The sequence below is a fragment of the Hemicordylus capensis genome, chromosome 3 (genome assembly GCF_027244095.1).
Source record: "Hemicordylus capensis ecotype Gifberg chromosome 3, rHemCap1.1.pri, whole genome shotgun sequence".
Taxonomy (NCBI): Eukaryota; Metazoa; Chordata; class Lepidosauria; order Squamata; family Cordylidae; genus Hemicordylus; species Hemicordylus capensis.
Window position 1 is genome coordinate 128,881,874 of NC_069659.1, and position 13,824 is coordinate 128,895,697.

The 13,824-nt window shown below is 39.8% G+C and overlaps 1 protein-coding gene across 4 annotated transcripts in view; it reads left to right on the forward strand.

Moving 5' to 3' along the window:
* The window catches only part of HERC2 (HECT and RLD domain containing E3 ubiquitin protein ligase 2), a 201,984-nt gene that overhangs the window by 21,912 nt on the left and 166,248 nt on the right, over positions 1-13,824 (forward strand). For 3 of the 4 annotated variants that reach the window (XM_053306133.1, XM_053306134.1, XM_053306136.1), the window contains exons 5-12: positions 6,671-6,890; positions 7,220-7,320; positions 8,769-8,925; positions 9,550-9,660; positions 9,868-10,039; positions 10,901-11,074; positions 12,110-12,298; positions 13,573-13,724. In XM_053306133.1, coding sequence (XP_053162108.1) covers positions 6,671-6,890; positions 7,220-7,320; positions 8,769-8,925; positions 9,550-9,660; positions 9,868-10,039; positions 10,901-11,074; positions 12,110-12,298; positions 13,573-13,724 — 1,276 coding nt within the window. The remainder of the gene's footprint in view (positions 1-6,670; positions 6,891-7,219; positions 7,321-8,768; positions 8,926-9,549; positions 9,661-9,867; positions 10,040-10,900; positions 11,075-12,109; positions 12,299-13,572; positions 13,725-13,824) is intronic. The other variant, XM_053306135.1, reaches the window with a different exon arrangement.

Sequence of the window (13,824 nt, forward strand, 5' to 3'; positions counted from 1 at the left end):
AGATATCTGACATTAGATGGATCACCCACCTCTTTTAATACTTTTCTAAACTAGCCACAGGAATTTCTGAATTGGATTTGGACCATGGTGCCATTTCCCTGCTCTAAATCACCTTCTCAAGCTATGTTCTGCCACATCATGGGGAAAATACATGTACTGTGTGTTCTTCATAATAAGGCAAATCGCAGCTGGGGGGTGGAACTTGGATTCCTTCCATTCCCCAGCACCATATTCCCAGTCCAGTTTAGGTCTCCCCTTGTAGCTGATTTTAAGAGAAACCGGTGATCCTATCATAGAAATTCATTTATCATTTAATTTGGCCTTCAGTCATCTTCATAGCTTTTTATTTAGTAAGAAATAACTAATGGGATGAATTGCAATCGAGCATTCTGTCTGATGTGGCTAATTCTAAAAGTGCCCATTATAATTCCATGATACAGATTTTGCAGTCTGATCTGTTGGTTCAGAAAAGTGTAGATCTAAAGATTGGTTTGACTGGGATTGTCTTATTGCTAAAAAACATTTAGTTGACTGTTACAAACGATATAGGTCAATTCCAGGGTTAGCCTTGGCTGAAGAGGTAGTGTTGGCAAAGAAGCAATATAAACTCTCATTAAGAGATAAAAAGATTACTGCATTGAAAGACTCTTGGCAGCTAATAATTGACTCGGTGAAAAATAGGGATCATGTCACCTTCTGGCATATGACCACAGAGCATTCTAATAAGGGCATTGATAGAGCGGATTATTATATCCTGGTGGAGGTGTAGGAGGACCATTTTAAGAACCTTTACAGGAGCCAGTCTGGGAACGCAGAGTGTTAGACTTGAGCAATTTGATTATAACTGATTGGGCAGTAGTATCCATTGAGGAGGTTGATAGGCTTATAACTTAATTGAAACTGGGCCAAGCCCTGGGTTGTGACAACATACCTGCTGAGCTAATAAAGGTGGATGCTGATGGGTGGGCCACCCTATTGGCAGCCCTTTTTACATCCTGATAAAACAGCTAATATACCAAATGATTGGGGTTTTGCCGTAGTTATCCCTGTCTTCAAAAAAGGGAAAAGGGATGGTCAGGGCAAGTACAGGCCAATAAGTTTACTAGCTATTATTAGCAAACTTTACTCAAGATATCTGTAGTGGAAGTTGCAAGATTGGTTGGAACAATAATCTATTTTAGCAGAAGAGCAGGCTGCGGTAGATCAAAGTTGGTAGATCAAAGTTGAGTACTCCAGCGTTGAATACTCTAGCATCTTGTAGAAAAATATGGCAGTAAACCTGGTTCATCACTATATGCTGCCTTTATTGACTTTAAATTCAACTTTGATTCTACCTCATGAGGTTCGTTATGGTCATGTCTTAGGGCAATTGATAAGTGTTTATGATTCTTGATCCTAGTGGTGACCTTTCAGATGAGCCAGTTTGGTGCAGTGGTTAGAGTGTTAGACTACAACCAGGGAGACCTGAGTTCAAATACCCATTCAGCCATGAAACTTACTGGGTGACTTGGGGCCAGTCGTATATGTCTCAGCCTAACATGCCTCACAGGGTTGTTGTGAGGACAAACATAGCCATGTACACTGCTCTGGGCTCCTTGAAGGGAGAGCGGGATATAAATGTTATAAATAAAATTAAATGTCTATGGTATTGGTGTTAAACAGGGATTTGTTCTAGTGCTCGTTTTAATTTTTGTATTAATTCACTTGTCAAATATTTGAACAGGGCAGAAATGTACCCTCCTAAGCTAAGAAGACAGGTGTCTGTACCACTTTCTGCAGATGACGCAGTTATTCTATCTTTATCACAGATTGGTTTTAAGAGAGAATTGAAAGTGTTTGCTCCTTTTTGCTCAGAAGATGGTTTACTAATAAATTATCAGAACACCAAAATAATGGTGTTTGCTAAGAGACCCAAACTGTACAATTTGAAAATTAATGGCAACGCGATTGAACAGGTTAAGTGCTTTAAGTATTTGGGGATGGTGTTTCAAGTTTCTGGGGGGAGAAATGCACATTTGGACTATATAGTGCAAACAGTGCAGTGAAGTACTGCTGCAGTTCTGAGATTTTACCAGTTTGGTGGGGGGGTGGGGGGGTGGGCAGCATTTTGTGCTGGTAGCCATTAAGCTGTTTCAGGCTAAATCAATGGCTCATCTGCTTTGTGGAGCTCAATTGGAAACTTATACTAACTTTGTTCTGTTAGAAGCTATTCAAACTAAAATTTTAAGAGCAGTCCTCCAGGTGTCAAAAGGTGTATCTAATTCTGCCCTTAGGTTGGAGGCTGGGGTGAACAAAGTGGAGACCAGAGCATGGATGGCAGCATTTAAATACTGGTTAAGACTCAGCTTTTGCCCAAGTGGGTTGACCCCCCTGGTTTTGGAGGACCAATCCCACTCTGTGGTAATTAAAGCTGAAGGGAAAAATTCTTACATTTAGATTCTCTGTATTCTTTATTGCTAAGGGGTATGAACAGACCATTAGAATAATGGAGCAACACATCCTGGATGTTGAAATGCAGGAGGAGATAAGAAAACTTCCCAAATGTTTTAAGAACTGGTGGGTTACCCCTCCTCAGTCGCTGCAAGTTATCTTGCCCATCACCTTGGCTTGTTTTAATGTGTTTTCATTGGCATGGATGCCGATATAAAAAGATACCTTATAATTTGCGCAGTTGTCCTGTGATTCAGGAGTTCATTACGCTTTTTACAGCACTCCACACGGTAAATTGATTTTACCCCTTTAAATGAGTTTGCTGGGAAGATTTATGGAATTTTATGAAACATACATTTTTGTGGATAAGAATATATTTGTTACTTCCTGTGTTGCCAGATTCTGTAATATTGAGTATAAAAATTGCAAAGTAATGGTTCAGGCTTCCTCAGTCGGTAAGGAATGATGTTCACCTTACCAGGTGAACTTTTCTTATCTAAATGGGGTTAATATAAATAAATTTATATATATCTATGTAAACCGCTTTGGGATCTTTTTGTTGAAAAGCAATATATAAAAATCCATCATAGTCATGTCTGTCTGTCTGTCTGTCTGTCTATCTAATTCTCTTAGACGTACCCATCACTAATCCCATGTGTCACAGCTCTCATGAGAGTTTGTGAGCAAGGGGAGGGGGAGAGGAAAGCAATAGTGGAGAAGGCAAATGGCCATGTGGCCCGGCCAGTGGGTGGGGAGAGGAAGCGGTGGCCAGGCCAGCTGACGGGCAGGGAGAGGAAGTGGCGGCCCGGCTGGCGAGCGGGGTGGAGGAGAGAAAGTAGTGGCCAGGCTAGCCAGTGGGGTGGGGGGAGAGAAAGTGGCAGCCAGGCCAGCCAGTGGGGAGGGGAGCAGAGAAAGTGGCAGCCGGCTGGTGGGGGGGGGGAGGAGTGACGGCCAGGCCAGTTGGCAGGGTGTGGGGAGAAAGCAGCTGCCAGGCCGGTGGGAGAGAAAGAGGGAGGGGGGCCGAGAACAAGGAAGAACTAGAGGCGCAGATGCTCTGCGCCCGGTTCAGCTAGTTCTTATTAACATGATAGATTGATTTTGCTGACTGTAAGGTTGTTCTGAACTGTAGTTGTTAACTGTATCTGGTCAAGTACCGCTATAAAGATCTATCGATGATAATGGTGATGAACCCTAAATATAAAGGCTCATATAGGCTGGAGAGGCTATTAAAAAAGACTGGTGGAAGCCAGATCGTCGACCTTCCCTTTCCTTGTGTGTGTCTCTGTGTGTATATGTATATATATATTTAAATCTTCAAAGTACTAATGAGTTCAATTCTCAGCCAGTGTTCATAAATTCAGGGAAATTGAATTATATGAGAAATCCTTTCTCTGGTTGCTTTTCTATGGTGTCTTCAGGGTTCAGTTATGAACATTTTTTTGTTTAGTCTCCAATCTTGGGCACTGCTCTGCAATGCTTCGTAAGAGCCAGGGAACTCAAGATAATTAATATCGGCACATAAAATGCAAGAAATGTCGTGTTGCCACCTATGCAGGCTTGTTGGCAGTGCTTAGAATGCTTATCTCCAGGTCTGCTAATGATAAAAACCTGTTATGTAACTTAAGAGCACTTTAACATTGGATGAGCCGGTCACAAAAAGGAATCATTAGTGAAATTGGTTTGGTCCATTCTCAAGACTTTATGGTGGGTCAGTGCTGATTTCCATTTTTTTTTTTAATACTGCTTTCAAAAAATGCTCAACACTGTGTTTCATTACAAGAAATATGTAATAAAAAACTACTGGAAACTGATTCAGTCTGCAGAGTCTACAACTACTATAAGGACTAGATATTGCTTCAAATAGTGCCACTTGAAGAAGGGCAAATTTAGGTAAAGTTTTATTATAGTGTAAAGCCACCTAATGGCGCAGTGGGGAAGTGACTTGACTAGCAAGCCAGAGGTTGCCGGTTTGTATCTCTGCTGGTATGTTTTCCAGACTATGGGAAACATCTGTATCGGGCAGCAGCAATATAGGAAGATGCTGAAAGGCATCATCTCATACATTGTGGGAAGAGGCAATGGTGTAAACCCCTCCTATATTCTACCAAAGGCAACCACAGGGCTCTGTGGTCACCAGGGGTAGATACTGACTTGACGGCACACTTCTTAAAGACCTTTTAGGGATAGAAATCCGACAGTAAAGTTGCATTTAGCCATCATGACCGCTGTATGTTGGTCAGAGTGAACCATTTTTGTGTCCTCAAATGGCTTGTATATTCCACTCAGGGCAGTCATGAAACAGAAAAAAGAAAAACACATTCCAAGCGACTACTTGGAAGTAGTGAATGTCTCATTACAAACCCCCACTTTTAATAAAAATCTTCTAGTTCATGAGTGGCCAAGTTGGTGGAAGTAACTGGGAGGCCCATTGGTCACATCCACACTCCTTCCTGTCTCTGCACTGCTCCTTCATTCAATTACACTAGAGACAAAGTGCCCCAAGGTGGGGACGTGGAGCATGCTTATACTGCTGGGAACTCTAGAACAGCACAGTCTCTCATTATCTGGTTTTGAGGTGTAAACTTTTTAAAAAGACTAAACATCACTGGTTTAGTTAACTTAATGTGACCTTTTATGCAAAGCACTTTGAACCCCCCCCCCTTCATGGTATTAAATTACCTGAAGATTTCAGGTCAACAAATCCCAAAAAAGTTAGGGGCGTGAATAAAATTGACAGTTGAGCTCATTTTTGTTTTGTGTTTGTGGCTGTTGGAGCCTATCAGGTCCCTCTGTCATTTCCTGATTATTATCAGTTCACTGGTCACTGAAAAATGAACATTCCATTGATGCTGGTGATATAATCTATCTGCCAGTAAAATAAGGTTTTCATAAAACTGACAAATGCAAATGAATATGAAAGTCAATTATGACACCCCAAATACACCAACATAATAAATTGCAACCACATAATAAACTGCAACCACATACTTTGTATTTATATGTGGTTGCAATTTATTATGTTGGTGTACTTGGGGCATCATAATTGTCTTTCATATTAGTTTGAAATAATGAATATGATTAAATAACTTATTTGGAAAGTATATGTAAAATAAGGGTCAATGTTAATGTGTCTTGGTCTAAGGTCTTTTTTCCACTTGAAAATAGCCCCATGGGGCACTGATCCAGACTCCGATGCAGAGTATTCAGTTATTTAATCCATGCTATTTTCCTGGTGAAATCCATCCTCTAAGAAGTGGATATTTAACCCTATTTACTGCAAGAGCATCTTTGAGGTTAAATAGCTGCTTTGGTGCAGGATAGGGGCTCTTTGATGTGAGAACACCATGAAAGTAATGAATTAAAACTGTCTACCTCTTTATCACAGTCCCATAAAACTGCCTGAGGGCATTCCCTCTCTTCTGCTGTTGCTTCCCTGCAACTGGCATTGAGGCAAGGAAGTGGCCTATATCCCTCAGACTAGTAGCCGTTGATAGACTTGTGCTGTATGAATTCATCTAAGTCCTATTTAAAGCCATCCAGGCCGGTGGCTGTCCACACCTGGTGGCAGAGAATTCCATAGGTTAATTATGCATTGTGTGAAAAAGTACTTCCTTTTGTCAGTCCTAAATTTCGTGGCAGTTAATTTAATGGGATGACCCCTGGTTCTAATGTAATGCGAGAGGGAGAAAATTTTCTCTCTATCAACTTTCTCTATGCCATGCATGATTTTCTAGACGTTTATCATGTCACCCCTCAGTCACCTTTTTTCTAAACTAAAAAGCCCCAGGTCAGGTGTTGTAACCTTATTTCATAAGGAAGGTGCTCTAGACGCTGATCATCTTGGTTGCCCTCTTCTGCCCCTTCTCCAGTTCTATAATGTGGCTACACATGGCTACTATTGTGAAAATAAGCCCCTAATTAGACGAACATCTGTCTGTTTATATATATTCCTATCTATGTATCCAGTTCTGTTGCAACTTGCTCCTTATAAAGTAGCTCTTGTGTATCTCAGAATACAATAAGTTAAATATGTACCCTTAAAAAAAGCTTGATTTAAAATTCTACTGCATTGTACTTGAAGTATTACAATCATACAGTTCCAGAATAACAGTGGATGCTATTTATTATTTATACCTACCCATCCATCCATGTCACACAACTTTAGGCTTCAAGCTCTGTTCAGTTATTGCATAATTATTATATATGTATTAGATGGATAATATTATTTTCTTCATTCTAGATGTGAATGAGCTGAAGGAGTGCCTTTATGTACTGGTGAAGGAGCAGCAAGCTCTAGCCAAGAGAACTGCCACCACTACACTCTCTGCTCTGAGACTGAAACAGAGGCTTGCTATTTTAGAACGTTACTTTATTGCATTAAATAGAACTGTTCTTCAGGAGAATGTCAAGGTTAAGTGGAAAAGCAGCATTATTCCTCTGCCTGCTGCAGATAAGAAAAGGTACAAGACGTGTTCAAATAATGTCTTTCTCTTTGTGCTGTCTGGTATTTTTCTTTCACTCACAGTTGTGATTTCACTAAAGTGATGTTCCTCAGCATGAGGAACGTCTAGCAGCTTATTATCTTGGTTTTGAATAAGAATACCAACACAGCTGTAAATACTCTACTCCTATAGTGTGCTGGTATAGCCCTTCCCTAACCCTATCCTAGATATGTATTGTTTGAGTATCTTGATTTCTTGGTGTTCAGATCTGAAGACTTTGTACATTTTAGTTCAAGCAAGAGTTAATTCTGCTCTGCCTCCCACTAATAGATGCTTGTTTGTTGCAGTCCCAGACCTGTTGGCAAAGGTGTAGAAGGTCTTGCTCGTGTAGGATCTAGAGCTGCCCTTTCATTTGCATTTGCATTCCTACGAAGAGCCTGGAGATCAGGTAAAGTTGTGTGGTGCTGTGTATCCGATTGGGCTGTTTCCCCCACTCCCAAGAACATGATGAATATTTATACAGATAGACCTCATATTCGCAGATTTGCTTATCTGTGGCCGGGTAAAAGACACCCGACTTCTGCATTTGTGAGGAAAGGGGGGAGGGGGAAATCATGTTGACCTCACGTATCCGTGGGTTGGAGGTGGTCGGAAATGACTGTGGAGGTAATTTCTGGTCTCCATTTTGTTTCTTGGAGCCACAAAATGGCTCCCTTTCTAAAAATTAAAACAAAAAATGGTGATTTCTGGCTAATTTTTCAGCATTCTGGGTGCACAGTGTGACATGGGGGTTAGCAGCAAAGCATGGTAAAGAGCTTCCCCGCTGCATTCCCTCTTCAAATTTGGCCCCAAATCAGCATTTTAAAAACCATTCTCCCGGTGACTGGGAACCTAACCCCCAATTCTGCATTGAATCAGTGCCTTGATATTTGCAGTTTCCATATCCGCGGTACAACTGTGGAATGGAACCCCCACAAATATTGATGTCCTCCTGTATACCGCTTTTAACAGAAGTCCCCAAAGCTGTTTATATCTATAAAAACAATCAGCCAAACAAAGGGCTCACTAAAACCTAAAAAAGAAACATAAGATAGACACCAGCAACAGCCAGTGGAGAGATGCTGTGCTGGGGATGGATAGGGGCAGTTGCTCTCCCCCTGCTAAATAAAGAGACTAATTACTTTAAAAAGGTACCTCTTTGCTCAGTTAGTAGGGGAGGTTTTGTTTTTCACCATGGTGGTTTCATTTAGATATTTTAGATGTATAAACCCAGCCTGTTTGTAAGGTCAAGGAGTTTATTGACCTTAAGAACTTCTCAACAGCCCTATTAAATAGGCCAGTAATCTATCAATCTATCAATTTAATGTATATGCCACCTAGTATAAAAATCCCATTTTGCAGGTGAGGCTCTGAGACACAGTGGCTCATCATTTATGTAGTACTTCTAGACAGGGATCAAAAGAGTTATTTGAGGAACTGTGTGCATCTGTTGAGTCTCTTCATTTGAACTTCCATGCCAGTTTGCAACTTTTAACTTTTTGGAAGTACATATAGTTGCAAAATTAGTTTGCTATGCAGTAAAGGTGGGTGTGGATGAAGCCCAAATCTCCCTGGGAATGCAGAACTGTTTGGTTCTCTTGTCTCCTTGCCTTCATTTGCAAAGCTGTATGTTTGTGTATGAGAGAGATCTTCATCGTCTTTCCATGTCATGAGGTAGGTAACTATTTATTACCATTTTGGAGATGGAAGAGTCGTAGGAATGCTATGACTTCTATTTATCAGCTAGATTCCAAGTGTGTGTAAATCGGTTTAGAGATAGTGCCATTATCTTAAGTTGCATTGTATCTCTTCTAATACAAAATATCCTAACATGATTAATGCATATAACATCGTTAGGTGAGGATGCCGATCTCTGCAGCGAATTGTTACAGGAGTCTCTTGATGCCCTACGAGCACTACCAGAAGCATCTCTCTTTGATGAAGGAACAGTGTCATCTGTATGGCTGGAAGTTGTGGAGAGAGCAACTAAATTTCTAAGGTCTGTTGTAACTGGGTAAGTTTCTTCTTTAAATATTGGTTGAATTGGCTCTTCAATAATTTTTCAAGTTTTTTGTTGAAACATTTCTGAGAGTAGTTCTATCATAATATAATTGGCTTCCCTCCCCCCTTTCCCCCTTGATTTTAAGGAAATTGGAGTTAAACATTTAAGTGTCACCTCTTATTGTAAGAGCCAGTACAGTGAATGAGAACTGTTGGCATGCAACTTTTTGTTCTTAAAATTGAATAGCCTAGACTGATTCATAAAAATATACATATACTTGGTGTTTTGTATAAATGTTGGCAAGAAGAATAGTAATGTATTAATAATCTGCATGTACTAAATCGGACAGCAGCGATATAGGAAGATGCCAAAAGGCACCATCTCATACTGCACAGGAAGAGGCAATGACAAACCCCTCCTGTATTCTACCAAAGAAAACCACAGGGCTCTGTGGGCGCCAGGAATCGAAATTGACTTAACAGCACACTTTACCTTTACCTTTAAGAAATTGAGCAAGTTAATCAGTGTGGTCTAACAGTATTTTAAAACTTTTTTTCTGGAGAAATATTGGACAATACACCATTTTACTTGTATGTATAGGACATTAATCTTTCATAATGTCTGCTTTTGAATTAGGGACATCCATGGAGCTCCAGGTTCAAAAGGATCGGGAAACATTCCATTGCAAGACCAGCACTTGGCACTTGCTATTCTACTAGAACTGGCTGTCCAGAGAGGCACGCTAAGGTGGGCAATACAAGAGTTTTGTCATGCTGAAGTCTGCTTACGCTGATAAGGACTTCATTGTAATCAGAGCGAATCACACAGTAATCACTTAAATTAAATCTTGGCGTGAGCTTTGTCCTCAAAAATGATGAAGATGGGCATGGTAATTATGTAAGATTTCTTCCAACAGTCATTCAGTTTTGATGATGCTTTTCTATTTTTTTAAAGCCAAATGTTATCTGCTGTTATGTTGTTGCTTCAACTCTGGGACAATGGCACACGGGAAACAGATAATGAACGATCAGCGCAAGGAACAAGTGCCCCCCTCCTTCCTTTGTTGCAAAGGTTTCAGAGTATAATTGGTAATAAAGATATAAGTAATACAGAAGACGAACTTCAGGTATGTATCTACATATTGAATTCATTTGAACTGTGATCCTACACACACTTGCCTTTAAACAATGTTTACTGGTGGGGATATTTCTTCTTTCATTTTATATTACTGGTATTTTTTTTGAACATATTTTGTATACCGTGCAAAACTTACATTTGACATTGCAGTTCACTGTTTGTAGTTCACTGCAAACTTACAATGTTTGTGCAGTTCATTGAAGTGTTGTGTTAAATTTGCCTGAAATCAATTAGACTTAATAATTCATATCTATGTTTATTTTAAGGAATTGTCTTGTAGATTGTACATCTTTAGAATATTTTCTCTTCTTAAGTGTTGGTTATTAGAATGCTATGGATGAATTGAACACATGCTTTGCATGGAGAAAGTAAATCTTGACATCTCCAAATAGGACTGGGAAAGACTCCCCCCAGAAACCCACTAGTCAGTGTAGACAGTATTGACATAAATGGACCAAGGGTCTATCTCAGTAAAAACACACACACAACAAACCCAGCTTAATATGTTGGTACTTAGTTTCAGCTGAAATAAAAACTCAAACTATTTAAGTAACTCTTGGCTTGGACCAGGGAACACTTGCTGAGCAGTCATGCTTGTGCATTCTATTATACCAGAGTTCTGTACACTTATCCCAAGCACACTTGCTTCTACAGTAAAAAGCTGTATCATTTTGGCAGGTTACCTTTACAATAGAACCCAATACAAACCTAAAACTTAGATATTGACTCTCCCATTAAGATTTTTAATAATTCTGAAGTGTAACTGAACAAATGTATGAAGCAGCACTTGCACTGTGGCATCGTTTGAGAAATCTTGCTTCTAATCCTCTCTCTCTCTATTTTTTAAAAGATGTTGTCCTATCCTCTAAGTCCTAATGAAAGCTTCCTGAGGTATTTGATATTGCCACAGGACAATGAGCTAGCAATTGATTTAAGACAAACAGCAGTTGTGATTATGGCTCACTTAGATCGCCTAGCCACTCCCTGTATGCCTCCACAGTGCAGCTCGCCTACATCACATAAGGTAATTTGCACATGCTATCTAGTAAAATGATTCTATTGATAGTTCTTAGAAAAAGACAAGCACATGAACTCCTGGTAACTGGCAAAGAGGTACCTTTTTTTAAAAGTGATTTTTCTCTTGTATTTAGCAGCAGAAGAGCAACTCTCCCTATTCATTCTAGCACAGATTATTTTGCAGTGGCTGCTTGCTGATGTCTCTCGTCTGTGAACCTTTTGAGTAGGGACACTCAAAAAAATGTTTTGCTATGTAAAGTACTTGGAGTACTTCTTTTTTAAATGAAAAGCTATATATTAATGAACTGTGTAGGCTCATATAAGGGATTATGCAAGCACAAAGGAATTCTTAACTTTTGTTCTTTTGAACAGCTGACACCTGTGCCATACTTCATAAACTGTTGATGAAACTTGCTTCTGTTTAAAAAGTAATTTAAAAAGTAATTTTTAAACGGAGAATGGAAAATTCACATAGCATGAATTTTCCGGTTTGCGCTGCTGCTGGTTATGCTGCATTGGAGGCAGTTCTTGGGTCTCCTGACTTTCTGGAGCAGGGCAGAATGGGGGACTGCAGTGGTAAGAGAAGTATGGGCTAATTTTCTGCCTGCCTCTCTTGGGATCTTTCTCATAATTATACACTATCACCAAGTATGAATAAAGTCTCTTGTATTTTCACATCTTCAACAGCTGCTGTCAAGCTTTTGAACATATGCTTCAGTTTCCAGGGGGTAAAATACTATTAAGTCAGATTTAAAGTCTTTGAGAAATTCTTAAGTTGACACTAGGAGAGAACATTAAATCTTTTGCTCAACTGCTTCCACATAGCTTTGGGAATGTGTGATCATGAGTTTTTTACCCTTTTCTTGAAAAAGAATCTTTGATCATTTTTCTTATGTACATTTTTTGCTACTAACAGAGTACTTGAAGCTGGAGCTAACTGGAAAAATAGTTGAACCAATGTAATTGTTAGAGATTCTGGTGCTGATGCATGAAAGTATGGTTCTAAAGTTGATTCTTAAATTACTGATTTTTTTCCCCCCAGGGTGCTTTGCAAGAAGTCATTGCATGGGGGTTAATAGGATGGAAATATTATGCAAATGTGAGTGGTCCAATTCAGTGTGAAGGACTTGCCAGTCTTGGAGTAATGCAGATTGCATGTGCAGAGAAGCGCTTTTTAATCTTGTCTAGAAATGGGCGTGTTTACACACAAGCATACAACAGCGACGCACTGGTAGGTGGCTTCTGCTTACTTAATGTTTTATTAAGATAATGTTGCTATTGCAATTATACAGTGGAACTTGTAATAGCAAAATGGCTTTCCCCCATCCATTAGCCTGGTAATTGATGAATTATATCTATTTTTAAATAAGCTATATTTTCAGTTATTAATAAGTGCAGCACTGAATTGTCCGCGGGAATAGCTTATTACTTGTTGCTTCATTCTTAACTGATATAGGAAATGTTTTTGCCATAAAGTTAGTTGTGGAGATGTGATTTTTATTTCCATTACATTGTAGGGCCCTAACTAGATATGATGTGGAGGTCATGATTAGATTTCTGATATTTATATGTAGCCTTAAAAATAGCTGCTAAATTAGATTGTGGCTTGTGTGAAGTGAGGTTAACACTCTCCCTTGCACACATGTCCCTGATATTAAATACACCTCACTCCTGGAAGTGCGATGGGGAGTGAAAACACCAATACGGTAGACCTTTGCATATTGAGAGGGAAGTGTTCCATGAAAGTACTGTGGAATTTAAAACTGCACTATTCAAAACTTAAATCTAACCTGAAAAATGGGCTTGTGTTCCTGTGTTAGGTTCCTTTTAACTTTTAAATCCCTAACGCTGCAAATGAGCAGCCTGTGTCACTGCTCAGTTGATTTAAATGTTAATGGGTTATCCCCAATTCTGAAGTCGTGCTTTAGCTGAGAAGTGGTACCAACTGCTTATTTGCAGGGTTAGTGATTTGAAAGTTAAAAGATTTTCCTTTAACTTTGAAATCCCAGCTGGAAAACTCCATGAAAGACCAAAACTACCTCTATAATAATTAAACTTGTGTACCAGGAAGTTGCCCACAAAAGCTAAACCCGTGATAGTCAAAGATCTCCTGTATAACCCCGCCCCCTTCCCTCCCAGCAAATAGCAGTTCTGGGAGAAGGAAGGATTTAAAAACACGTTCACTCATTCACTCCTCCCTGGTGCTGTAGCCCTAGGCCAATTTCTCTCCCCCCACCCTCATGCTCCATCAAAGACTTAAAACCAAAACTAAAGAGAGCTGATTGTGGATCTTCCATGTCACATGTAGTTTGGACTTTGGGGTTCTAAATAAACTGTGAAAAAGATCCAACTGTTGAGACTTCTCATGTCAGTAACTTAATTGAAGCTCATTCATGAGGCTCTGTCTGCGACTTTGTATAAAACTCCTTAGTGCTCATGCCCTTTCTTCCACCTTTCTGCAAGGCATTCAGTGTTCTAACAGATGTGTTTATTTTTAACTGCCAGGGACCACAACTGGTGCAGAGTCTCGCGTCCAGAAACATTATCAAGATTGCCGCTCATTCAGATGGCCATCATTATCTTGCTCTAGCAGCAACTGGAGAAGTTTTCTCTTGGGGTTGTGGAGATGGTGGGCGACTGGGCCATGGCGATACTGTGTACGTGTCCTAGAATACTGGCGAATGTTGGCCTGAGCATAAAATAGTCAAGTACAGTAATTGTGTCCTGAAAGGGCCAATTGCAACCACAGGTTTTATT